At 37.4% G+C, this 14,501-nt stretch overlaps 1 protein-coding gene across 1 annotated transcript in view; it reads left to right on the forward strand.

Annotated features, from left to right (window-relative positions):
- LOC122787227 (calcyphosin-like protein) overlaps positions 1-14,501 on the forward strand; it is a 165,689-nt gene that overhangs the window by 88,140 nt on the left and 63,048 nt on the right. Inside the window, exon 3 of the mRNA XM_044053824.1 lies at positions 3,371-3,548. Coding sequence (XP_043909759.1) covers positions 3,371-3,548 — 178 coding nt within the window. The remainder of the gene's footprint in view (positions 1-3,370; positions 3,549-14,501) is intronic.

The raw sequence follows: 14,501 nt of genomic DNA on the forward strand, positions 1-14,501 counted from the left end.
ATAATGTGTGTAACTAAGCATGTGTTAATATGGTTTGTTTTCTTTTATGTAGATGTATGTTTGCCTGTGTCTTAAGTGATAATTTATTAAAGATGTTAAAAAAAAACAATATTTTCTAATAAAAGTGTTCTTTTGAAGTGTGACTTCTGGATACAGTAAATGGAATGGAGTATGTTTAAGGGCTTCCAGACTCCAGTAATATGTGTACATCCAATTACCCTTGGGTTGAATAAATGTGCATGAGGCTACCACAGTAGTGTATACATTTAAGAATAATATGTGTTCCTTCTTGCTATTATGGCATTCAGAAACCAGAAGATACCCACAACTAATTACATTTCAGATTTGAATTTATAATGTAGCTCACTCAGTGGAGTCTCCTTAAAGACAGGAATACTAATCTGAATATCTGTTGTTATGGTTATGGGTACCAATAAGTGAGAAATTACAGTGTATTTCATATGCATGATGTTAGCTGACTTTTCATCTATAAGCAAGTTAAAGATTTTCACCTGTTTTTTACTACCATAATCTATATAGCCTTGCCCAAAAATGCCAGAATTCTGGGGCTCATGTTCATTATCTTTATTTGATCAACCTCTTGAGATTTCTCAATCCCCACTCTCAGTGAAGGCTTCTATCTAGTTTGTTTTATAATGGATGAACAAATTATTATTGGCAAAAAATGTTAATGAAGTCCCCATGCAAGCGGGAAGTTTGGTTATGGCGAATAAGAGTAAGGCCACTTCATCCACTCGTTTGGCATTTTTACTAACTGTGATAAAAATAAATTTGTGGCTATGTTTTTTTACTGTTCCCTTTTTCAGCATTTGTGGTCCAGTTTTCATTTTCCATGAAGAGGCACTATAATGTGATCAAGCAACATTCCCACAAGGGAAGCCTGACCCTAGGTAAAGTTAGTCTTTTCTAGTAGCCATCTAACCTTTCTGTCTCACTGGATTATTCCTGAACCATCAGTTATGTAGATGGCTTCCTTACCTCTGCATTAACCTTATTGTTTTTCTTCATATCACTGTAATATTTTCTCAGTTTTAAAGGTGGTTTGACAGAAACTCACTTTTGCAACAGCTGATATCTTACTAGTGCTGCAAGTCAGTGAAACTCAGGATCATATTAGTTAAGTAAGTGAATAGGAAACATTTACATCAGCATGCAGACAGTGTAATTTCTACATCCTTTTCATATATGTCAGGCAGAAACTGTCCAATCAACAAAAGTTAAATGAAAAATGTATTTCATGTGTACATTACAACTGTGCGTGAGTATATCAGTTCTTTGTTATTGCACTGCTTTTGCTCTACAGTCCATTTTTTCAGAGCTACAATTTATTTTGTAACTGATCGAAACTGTGGCCATTTTTTTTATTATACTTTTAAGTCAGTCTATTTACTTAGCACATTTGCTTTATATATATATATATATATATATATATATATATATATATATATATATATTCACATTATCTTTATTAACACATACTTAATATATGTGTCTGCATTAAATCACTGTGTGGTGCTGCGGTAGCGTTGTTGCCTCACAGTAAGATGCTGTCTGGTTCGATTCTCAGCTAGAGCGTCTTGTGCGTGCAGACATGCGTGAATGGGCATACCTTCGTTGAACGCTGTGCGTCAGGCCTGGCAAGCCGGTACGTAAAAATCAACTGCCAATCATTAGCGGACCGGAGTTCCCCTGTGGCGACCCCTAACCGGGAAAAGCCAAAAGACACAAACAAACATTGTGTGTTTATGCACAGGTTGTCCTTGTGTCAGTGAAATTGTCCTCTTTGTTCAGTCAGATAAGAAGTAATATTATGCAGATGTGTCAGCACACTTCATCCTGCTCCCCAGTACCTTAATATCTTAATGCACATCAGATGGCATATACTATTCTTCTAGGAATAAAGAAAGAAATTGGTTACTTTTTCTGTGACGCTGCATGTTATGGAAATACTCTGACTCCTTTACAACCTGGAGTTTATACTGATGTGTGGATAGCCTGGGTTGTCAAGTGCATGTCATCAAGTAGCACCATGAGCCTTGGGAAGACAGTGGTGTGTGTATCTAACAGCGGTGCAGATGACTGGTTGGAGAAGAAGATGGTGCTAGGCAGCAACTTTCTGTCTCACCTACATTACCCCATGCATGCCATTTTACGTGATTGTACTGAAAAATGACTGGAACTGTGCACTAGTTGTCTATCAGATTTAGATTCATTCTGCAAAACTGCCTTGTACAAGTACTGTTTCAAACAAAACAAAGTGGTCAGAAAAAGATTCAGACTCTTCTCTAAAATTTAGTTTCTTGGAGGAGCAAAGCTGTCAACGTCATGCAGTGGGCTGCTTCCCTCTATCCATAGACCTAATCATTGGCAAGGTTACTACATTTTAAGAGGAAGGTAACTTACTCCATACAGCAGTATTGAATAACACAGTCATCTGTGATCAAATGGCAGTTTCACTGAGGTGGACTTCAAAGAAAATTACTAAATTATTTTTTGTGTCCCACACACCAATAGCACATGTCATGCACCAATGATGGGCTGTTCTTGGAATGTTTGAGTTTTGTGCCTACACAGTCAGTAATAAAGAATGTTCACTTAAACTTTGGCACCTTGTTAAAATGAACAGAAAGATTTCACTAACACTACAGTTTTTCATGTCCTGTTTAAACACATTAAAGCTGAAGCTGCATTCCATCAGTTGTAGTAGTGTCACCCATTATACTGACTGATGTCACTGAGATCATCCTGCTTTCAGTAAAGGGAAAGATGAGTTTCTCTTTTTTAATTCTTTTCCTTTTCCTTCAAGGTTTTGTAATCTCTGTGATTGTATAAAGATTGGTTATGTAGGGCCAGAGCCCACACTGAGGGATATAGGGAGGTAGACCCACTTCAGAAATGTCTTTTAATTTTTTGCAATGTTTGTATAGATGTATAATTGGAGTTGTGATATTTTTAATTTTTGATGTTTATTTTACACAATTTTGAATAAAAACAAAGGGCTTGATATTCTATTACAAAGATGAAAATTTCTTGTATAGAAGAAGCCTGTGAGGAAATTGTATTTATTTCTATGTTTATTGTTTAACTGTTTATCTTTTTCCATGTCAGTTGAAAGGGAAGACACTAACACCTTATTCTTTATTCTCCATAAAAGCTTATGGGAAATATTGTGAGCATTTTGGAGGAATTTTGATGGAGAATTTCTGAGTGGTAGACGTTTGTGCTAACAAAAAAGAGAGGGCTTAGCCCTGCTGGTGTGCATGAAATGTACATCAACAGGAAAAAGCTTCTCTTGTTTTATATTGTATTTACCAGTTTGTTGTATTTACCAGTTTGTTGTGAATTCCAGAACTTTCCGTATCATGGATGATGACAACAACAAGAGTCTGAACTTCCACGAGTTCTTTAAAGGGCTGCATGACTATGGCATTAGTGTGGATAAGGAAGAAGCACAATTGGTCTTTCATCAGCTGGATAAAGATGGTAGTGGAGCCATTGATTTTGAAGAGTTTCTACAAGCTTTAAGAGTAAGTGCCACTAAATTATTTCTTATTCCCCCAATGTTTCCGGTAGGTTCTTAGGTTCATGTCAGCAAAATCTAATGTAGTTCTAACAAAAAGACAAATATAAATGAAAGTGCATTTCGGAATACAAACCTATGATGTCTGCATTATGGCTATCTCTATTCTTCAGATACTTAAGGTTGAATGGCCTCCTTACCGCAGTAGTAGGAGTCTGCTGTGACTTCATTAAATAGCAGGGTTCCTTAGTTTTGCAGAACACTTTCAGGCAGAACATTTTTAGGATCCCTAAGACCGCTGGTTGTTTTAGTTGGATGTTAGTGTTTGGACTAGTAGATGTACTTATGTTAGCATTTGCATTGTTTTACATGGGTGGACTGCTTGTTGTGAATGCCTTTTCATATCATAAATGTCCTTGGGGTATAAAAGTCACAAATGCATTAAACAGTGAGTGAGTAACTAGAGTATGCTGGAGATGTTGCTAACTGCATGTTTCTAAATTTTATGTCACCAGCAAGCAGGAATAAACTCATGTAAATATGCTTAAGAAATGTTTAGTGAAGTTATTGCTATAGCTGAGCCTTGCACAACCAATGACATTATAAAAAATTGTGTGAGGTCGTCATCATAACAGTAGACCCTCAACTAATATAGATACTTTTTAATGTGTGGTGAGTCTCTGAATTTTGCCTGCCATTGTCAAGCCTCCACTTGACCATATACCAAAGCAGTCACCAGCAAATGATGAGTCCCAGAATGTTTGTATTCTAACACACAGAATACATTGCAGTCATTCTTTTTGCTGTGATTAAAAATTCAACAGACCAGGAACTATAATAACAATAACAGAGTTCTTGATTGTGCTGTATAAAGAATATAAAATCAGTAGACTGTGACCCAGTAGCACTAGAAAATAAGAATTTGACGGATGTTAATACTTTGCCCCATTAGGCCTTTGGCTGATCAGGGCAGTGAAATGGAGTAGCCTTTTATCAGGAAATTATCCTAACTGCATGATAAAAGATATGACAGTTAAGTTGTATTAAAGGTGTCTGAAACTTTTATAGCTTTGTGTGTTGCCTCTCCTCCTAATCATGTAGGCAGCGTTTTGCCTTACACTACATATCTTAATCTATGCATAGTGCTGTAATTTGGCCTGAATATATTAAGGGAGTTTGGTATTGTACTTTATTGCAGCATGGAGTTCATTTTTTCCCCGAGAGAGAGATAACATTTCTCTATATACCATCATAGCTGGGTAGATGGTAAAAGAATGACCCGATATAAGTTCTGAATTTGATGTGATTAGTTTTTAGAGGCTTGTATTTCTTTGGTAAATATTGGGGAAACTCCCTTTTAAACATTTTTTGATTCTGCCTGCAGAAGTCCAGTTGGGCTGGATTGTGCTTGCACATATTTCCCTGCAGCCAGCCACAGCAGTGGGCTATACTTTATTTCTCCTCTTGAAAAATGTTAGCAGAAGTATTACCTACTGGATCAGCCAGCACAATAAAGATGGGGGCACTGCAATCATTTACTGTTATGATATAAACTGGACATAACAAGTAGTCTATTCTGACAGTATTGAGATAAATAAATGCCCACCTTATAAAACTGAAAGTGACAACCAGCAACCACCCCATATAGACAGATCTGAGATCATACAGCTCTGGCTCCATGAACAAAATTAATACTATAAATGTTATGGCTAGGGTTACCACCTGTCCTTTACATTGGACAGTCACTGTTTGGCAATTTGTGTCCTGCGAAAAATCATGAAAAATGGTAACCATCCTTAGATTTTAGGACAAAAAAGTATGTCCTAAACTTCATCTAATAATTGTCTGAAACAATTGTTTTATATCTGAAGCATTTGATTATGATACAGAATAACATAATTTCTATAAAAGTGAGTTTTTATTTTGACAAGGTGAAGACCAGTCCTGTGCACTGGTTGTAGGCAGTGTGCCATGCAAAATTGTATATTTTTATAAAAAGTCCCACTTCAGGCATCTGAAAAGATGCCAACTCTAGTTTATAACCACTCTGCATTCCTATTTTTTTTCCTTTGCTGAAAACACTACCACAGCCCCCTACCACAGTGCACCACTCTTAACATTAAATAAAGTTATTACTAGCCGTTGAAAGTATTTGGCCATACTTTGAATGATCTCAGGCTGCAGTAAGGAAGTGTTTTTTATTTGGGGTAATTTACTTTTACTTACTCATCTTTTCAACATTCTTTCAGGTTGTATTTCCTTCTTGTTTACCTGTCTGTCTTCCATAATTTTATTTCATTTGGCCAATGTACTGCACAGACCTTACCCCTTCAGCTGCAACAGTCTGTGCACTCCTTGTCTGTATAACTATATAATATATGTATTTTCTGCCATTAATTGTCCTGTTAAAGCTACCAAAGATCTTTACAGGCCTTCTTTTTATCGACAAGTTATAGTCTCTGTCTTCACTCATTTTGGATGCAACTGTTAAAGTCTGAATCAATAGTTTTTTGGCTATAAGTGATAATATATGAGGGGAACAACTTAGACATATGCTGTTTCAGGCTTTTTTCTGACTCATCTTCATAACCTGAGTAGCAGTGAGCATTGTTTCTGTCAGCATTTTCCTACTATAATTCGGATACAATTGAAAATCATGACATCCAGGTAGTTCCTCTATCTCCTTACATTTGTTGGATGGCGTCAGAGCAAGATCAAGGGCAAATGGGGCCCTAGGCAGGGTAATGGATTGCCTCCCCAGCCATTCCAGTATCCCATTACTTGGCTATTATTTCACTGATAGACATTTGCTAAACAAAGCAATTCAGTATTACAATGAAGACAGACTTGACATTAAAACTTTTCTGTTGTTGAAACTCACATTCACTGAAACAGCATTGAAAGCCACATTCAAAGATAAGGCATCTGGCCAGTGATGGATTAAGTTTACCTTTGGGCTGTTTTCAAACCATAGGCCCCTTCCACACATTTTTAGGACCATGCAAACATGCTACATACACATGCACCTCACTTGTACAAACACACACTACCTCCCTCTTACATACACACATAACCTTCCTCTTACACACACACACACACACACACACACACACATGCATGCGCACGCACGCACACACACATGCATGCGCACGCACACACACACACACGCACACACTGATTCACCTTCCTGGTTTTATTAAATTATATCCCTTGTATAATGCAGCACTACCTGTTAGTGTATTTTAAATTTATAGTTCTGAACATTTTGGGCATTCCTTTGTTGAAGGTTGTGCTTTAGGCCCGGCAAGCCAGCGTGTAAAACTCTACTGCCAGTCATTAGCGGACTGGAGTTCCGCTGTGGCGACCCCTAACCGGGAAAAGCCGAAAGACACAAACAAAGTTCTGAACATTTTTCTAGTAAGCAATGAAACAAAACATATGAGATAATAATGACAAAACTGACCGTTCAGAAAATTTCAAACATAAAAGGCCACTCAAACTTCTGTCATTACAATTCACCAGTATCAGTCAATAAACACAATCTCTGCAGAAGTAAAAGTCATCTGAAAAATTCCACATTAAATAAATCTGAATCTAATGAAGAGGTTGCTGTCAGCAAACAGCTTTATATTTCAGTGTTTTATCTATAAATTCAGCTGCCCTTGAAGAATAAATTGCAAACCGAAAACAGGTTCATAGTTCTAGGCGTTTCATCCAAAGGAGGACATACTCAGGACTGCAGCACCCCCCCCCCTTAAAATACAACACAGTATCAGCAATCCATCTACATGCTGTGGGAGTAGAACCTATAGCGTCTGCATCAAAAGGAAGCTTGCTACCTGTTGTACTACTAACACTGCTTTTAAGCTCTGTACTACAATAGTGATACCATTTGCAAAACAAAAGAGTTGCACATTGCAAACAAACTTAGCATGAGCAACAGTAAACTTCTTTTCCCTTGACGCACACAATTCCTTGAAAATGCGCTTGAAACTCAGTTCCCTGAAAAATGCAGTTTGGTAGTTGCGGTAGGATTCAGGCTGTTGTTTCCTGTAGCTAAGGTACAGGGTTTGAGCCTAATTAAATTACTAACCACCTGGTATCCCTAACTAGGTAATTTCACTCTCTAACGCACAGAAACCTGAACCTCTTAGTGCAAGAAGTCTGGATAAAACTTAAAATAAAAAGGACAGATGATAAATATTGCTCTCATGAACTTAGAAAATTGCTAGAATAACAAGATTTGTATGAATTTTTCTAAAATATATGACATCTGAAACTCAAATGTCTGTCACTATTTAGTAACTTTAGTATTTTACTAATTTGTCCATTTATGAGTAACAGGCAAAAATCTGGACATTTGAAAGGTATACTACCTACCTACCTCTTATATACACACACACACCGGTACCTACCTACATACATCTTACACACACCTACCTACCTCCCTCTTACACACACACACAAGCCTACCTAAGTCCTTTCCTCTTAAACACACACACATGCACCTCCCTCACGCACGCATGCACACACACATACCTCCCTCTTACACACACACCTCCCTTGATTACACGCGCACGTACACACATGCACACACACACACACACACACACACACACACACACAAACACATACACACACCATACCTCTCAAGCTCTTAGCACAAATATCCAAAAGCCAAAAATGATGAGGCTACAAAGCCCCAAAAATAGGGACAAACTTTAAATATTGCTCTCACAAACATAAATTTGCTAGAATAAAAAGGTGTTGTGTTAGCATGAAATTTCTGAAGGATATGAAATCTGAAGCTCAAATGCCTGTCATTATTTAGTGAATTCTGTCCTCAATGATTTGCAACAATAAACGCAGAAAACCACAAATTGTATGAGGAATGGACTAAAAGTATGAGGCAAAAATCTGGACATTCTGCGAAAATCTGGACAGTTGAGAGACATCGCTCTCCCTCTTACAAACACACACACACCTAACTACCTACTTTTTACACACACACACACACACACACACACACACACACACACACACACACACACATACATACTCCTACCAACCTACTTAACTACTTCTTACACACACACACACGCACACACACCTACCAACCTACTTAACTACTTCTTACACACACACACACACACACACACACACACACACACACACACACACACACACACACACACACACACACACACACACACCTACCAACCTACTTAACTACTTCTTACACACACACACACACACACACAAACACACACCTAACTACCTACTTTTTACACACACACACACACACACACACACACCTACCTACTTTACTTCTTACACACACACACACACACACACACACACACACACACACACACACATACACACCTAACTACCTACTTTTTACACACACACACACACACACACACACACACACACACACACACACCCCTACCTCTTGCTTGGCCATTTGTGGTCCGCATTTCAAACATCATCTGGCATTCAAATTCAGCTCACGTGGAAGATGAATGCTGTAACAACAGGTCGCACAGATGCAGAAGAAGAAAACAGATCACACGCACACATCAGGTCATGGTTCTTGCTCTTCTTAAAGAAATGTGCCCTTGAAAAAAATTTTTTTTTGTTTTTTTAATTAAAAAAATAAACCTCCCAGACAGTGGGCTCTAGGTGACTGTCTTGGTTGCCTAGTACTGGATCCAGCTGTAGATGGCATGATAGCGGTGTCTTTTTTTCCACAGTGATCCACAAGAGTTATGTAATGCCAATCTGAAAGTTGTACTCTAAGGACCATGGCACCCTGTCCACTTTCCCTGTCTTACAGGTAGCAATGTTTCTATTTACGCTGCTCTTCACTGGTTATGACATTCCAGAGGAATGACATTGAGGGCAGTACTGCCCTTTTGTGGTATGGCTCTTGTTTCACAGATTGTGTTAATGTAGAATAGCTGTTTGATAGTGATAAGTGCTCTTGCTCATGTGCTTCTTGACTGTCACATTTTACATTCAGTTTTGTTCAGCCAAGACAAATAATTTTCACCCCTCTTCTTCTGATTTGTGCACTGCTAAAGGGACTGAAGCTCTGTATAGCATATTTGGATCTTCTTGCTTTCTAGGGTACATTTCTGCTTGCCTGGGGTTATCAGAAGGTTGAATACTCTTGATCAGACGTCACTGATGTCTGTGTTGGTAATGCTTGTTGCTGCAGCAGGTGACTATTTCACTGTCTTTCCTGTGCCACACTTGCTGCATTAGGTACCTGTATCAGTGTCATAACAATATCCCTAATATAGGTCATTAGATGTCCGGTGCTGCAGCCTGTTCATTGTCTGTTACAATGGCTTCAGTTTTAAATGCCTTTTAAGCTCACCCTCCTCCCTTCATAATCAGTACAACAAACATCTGTTTCACTGATGTAATTTTTGCTGCCACTGCTGTTCCTTAAACAATGTACCCCAAAGGCCATCAGACATTGCTGAGAAAGTGCCAGGCCTAGGTGCCTGTCCTGTCATTTGTGGCAGTATTAGGTGAATTTCCTAATAGTCTGATATATCCCCTTGCCTTAAGCTTTCTGTGAGTTATCCTTGGGGAGGTGAATCCTGAATTCCCTTCTTAGTTGTAGGATGTCTTGAAAGTAGCAAGGTATAGATATTCTTCCCTGTTAGAGTATATCAGGTGTACACAATCATAGGGATGCTCCTTACTCTCTCCCTTTCCTTGTAAACATCATATTTCCTCAGGTCCCCTAATTCTTATGGATCACAGGGCTGTTCAGTATAGTGAAGATCTCCAATCAGAATGATAGAATTTGTTAGTGTCGGTTTCTTATGCATACCACTTGGCATATTCTCAGTTTAGGATTATCTAATTATCCAAGTCATTATCCCAGGCAATCGGATTGTTGCCTTCTCTACCACTACAGTTCTCCTGCTTAGCAGGGACTTATAACTGTAGGCTGTACATCCTCTTCCTAGATCCTTTAGCCTTAAATAAGTACCCAGGTTGGCGTACATGTTAAGAAGTTGCATGTACATACTCGCCATAAGGGACATCATGATATACATTTCCCCATTTTATTCCAGTTAACTGTGTTCTGCTGGTAAATGCTGAATTGTTGTTATAGAGGCATTGCCTTCATTTTGTGTTTTATGTGTATTCATTTCACTGAATGACCCAGAACAAGCTACATTTAAACAGTAATTTCAATATTTATGCATATTATGCACCTGCAGCTCAGCTGTATTTGCATGAGATCTCCCTAGTGCACAGACTCGCACATATTGGTGACAGCTTCAATTAATTCATGGCGTACTATGCTCCCATCCCCAATCAGCCCCACTAAGTCCTACATTTATACTTTGACAACTCCACCCACCAATTACATATTCCGACTTAGGTCATTCAAAACACAAGTAGATTACCAATTGCAAACTCAGACTCAAATAGTCACATTCCTTGTTGCTTTGTGTCAAGTGGCATTCACTGCAGGTTACATCGTGCACTCCACAAACAGCTTACTAGTGATTACCTGATACTTAATACAGTAACTTTTCCCTTCTTTATAGTATTCTTGTGTAACAATTTTTAATAGCTTAAGAACAAGTAAGAAAAACATGTCCATTCTTTATATATATATATATATATATATATATATATATATATATATATATATATATATATATATATATATATCTGGGTTTGCTTTTATAATACTTCATTAGTGTTCATAGTAACTGGTTGTACTCTCACAATTTGCAACTGCCACCTTCACTGTTAATGATCCACATATGAAATTTTTAAGATATAGTACAATATTCTCTACAGCAGCTTCTTTTCACAAACATTTACTACATTATTGATTCTTTATGATCATTATACATTTTCCTTTTTATACTTTCTCTCCCAGTTACATATGTTTGTAATAGCCTTCTTTGCTTATTCTCTCTCTTCTTCTACCAGATGTTCCTCTACACATATTCCTCACAGGTAGTTTCCTGTTGACACCACATCTTTCACTGTGACCAAGTTATTCTGCTTTTGTCTTTACCTCTACTGTTACTTCATACTCTGACCACTGCCACACGGAATACAAACACAAATATGTTCAAGTACAACTACTGTACAAATGCTTCTGGGTCTATATTAAATCAGCGACCGCTTAAAAAAGTGAATGCTGATTTATCGACCCCATGTAAGCAAAAGTTTACAATCCCGAACACTTAGAACAGCGATTTTTTTCCCCAGGGAAAACAAATTGCTGTTCCAAAAAAGAAAGAAAAAATCTTTAAAACATTACATAAACTGGGGCCCCCCCCCCCACACCCCCTACGTAAATATACCAACTCCCAGATCACACTACAGTGACAAAAATGGCAAAATAACAAAGCCGGAGAAGCGATTTCTTTCCCAGGGGAAGAATTTGCTTATATGCTGTTTTGATATTTTGCCATTTCGTGCTTTCAAGTTTGATCAAAACGCATTAGAAAGAATGTGTCTTCAATCATATAATAGGGAACCATGCTTCCACTATGAGTGGAGGGATTTCAACTTCCTTAAGATCAGCAAACTACATTCCCTGAAAAAAAAAAAAAGCTGAAAAAAAGTTTAAGTGTTTTTTGTAGGGGAGCAAGCCCTCCACAACACCCCAACTTATATATACCAATTCCACACTTGCACCAGCTGAAAGGGGAAAATGACCCCCTAAAACACACAACTTGCAGACAGTGATTTCCTATGGAAGACCTCTGATCCTTGGCAGGTTGAACCTCAGGCAAGTGGCACTTGAGAATTCAATCTTCGTTCACTCGTAGGTTACTCTGTGCAAATACAAATTCTTGCTACTCATTAGTCACGGCACCTTATTGGTGGTCAAGTTATTTTTTTACAAATTTCCTCTTCGTAGATTAAAGAACTTTAACATTAATTCTTAAATTGTGTTATAAGAAAATTCCTTTCTTTACCATCCTAAAACTACAAACGGTCTTCCTGTTAATCATAGTTTTATGACTGCTTCGGTCTTGTAACATCCATACAAATTCTGCCCCTACTACTTCATCAGTCTCTCGCACTGAACACCACAAATATTTCTCAATAGAATATAAAAATATTGGTGGAATTTATAGTAATTTCTCAACATGAGTTATGTAATTCACAACAAATTGCAAAAATTGTGGCATTAACTGAAACCTAGTTAAAGGACTCCTCTTGGATTTTCTATGATATTTTAATCACTTGCTTCCTCTTTACTAGCAACAGACCACATAAATATTTAGAAGATAAATTATGGCATTAATAAGAAAAGAAGCAAATCTGTATCCTATACTTTTAGCTAAAAGTAACTCCACCTGTATCAAAGATCCCAGGTGGTTACTCCTAAAACTTAATCTTTGAGATCATATTAAAATTCTTTTAACAGCTATTTTCATCCTTGCCCCCTTCATCAGTAAACACATACTACAGAACCTTCTAAATCAAATTATAAACCTTTCAAAGCATCATAAATTAATAATTCTAGGACATTTAATCCATGACTATTGTAGTTCTCTGAAAACCCAACTAAACAGAATTATTAGTGTGTATAATCTTACTCAAACGGGGACAGAAGGATCACGACTAAATCTAATAAAGCTGTACTTTTGGATGTTTTACTAACAATTTTCCCAAATTAAGTAAAGGCATTCCAGGTTTTAACAAATATAGTGAGTGATCATTGTCCAATGTAACTTCCTGGTCACTGTAATTTGGCAAGGGAGAACCAGTGTTCTACAGCTATAGCTTAGTCTACTCACTCTCCTGCTCCTTAGTGAGCTTGAATTCTGTGGTAAGACTCCTGTATAGAACTCCTTAGATCCTATGTAGCTCTAGCACCATTTTATAATTCAGTAACTCCTATTCAGGACAGGCTAATCCCTCTAACTTAAAAAAAAAGTGTCAGTGGCTTCCCTACAACATTGCACTTGGCTAACTTCACAATTGAAGAAAAAGGCAAGGCTTGGTCAGAGTTTAAGAGATCAGCCTAACCCCATAAAGTTACATCACTATCATAATCTCAAGCATACTACTAGAACAGAAACTAATTTTACAAAAGCAAAATATATAAGGCACCAACAAACTATTAACCTAGGACAACTCAAATGCTTATGATATGCTATCAAGTTATTCAGAAATGAAGACGTTTTCTCTAAAATTACCACAAAGCAACTACTAGAGATAGCATTGATCTCCAAAATAAAGCAAAATCTATGAATTCCAGCACAGTCCAACACACAGTTATTCACTAAATTTCCTATCTATACTAAGTCTACCCCTTTGTGTCATTGTAGAATATCCCAGTTCCATGTTAAAGCTATATATTATGGTTATGTCATATATGGAAGAAATGCTTGAAAATCCTAGACATATCATATAACCCTGACCATCACACCATTCACCCTAAATATTAAACCGAAGTTGCCACATTCTCTGTAAACCTCTTACTCACATTTTTAATCTCACTGTTAGTACAAAAATTATTCCTCCCAGTTTCAAACATGCAGTAGTCTTACCTATGACCAACGTTCCTTCACCTAAAACATAATACGAAAAGTGACAACCTGGAAGCTCTTGCTTGTGGATATGAATAGCAAGATACAAGCAGTAAAATGTTGTAGTCCCTTTAGTTTTATACCCTAGTCAGGCATATTTATATCAACCAGAGATGTGGATTGTAATTAATAAAGATATAACGGATTTTATCTGGGAGGGGAAGAGGGCAAGAGTCAAGTGGAAGAGGTTGATCCTTCCAATAGAACAAGATGGTTTAGGATTACCTGATTGGAAGGGATATTTCAAACCTACACAGTAAAAGCATAATACATAACACAAAACAGAAATTCAAAGTAGAAAGGGATGAAGTAGAGGGGAAATTCAAGAAATAAGGACAATAACAGTCATACAGAATATTATA

The sequence above is a fragment of the Protopterus annectens genome, chromosome 13.part0 (assembly GCF_019279795.1).
Source record: "Protopterus annectens isolate FY-2018-M chromosome 13.part0, PAN1.0, whole genome shotgun sequence".
In the NCBI taxonomy this organism is placed as follows: domain Eukaryota; kingdom Metazoa; phylum Chordata; order Ceratodontiformes; family Protopteridae; genus Protopterus; species Protopterus annectens.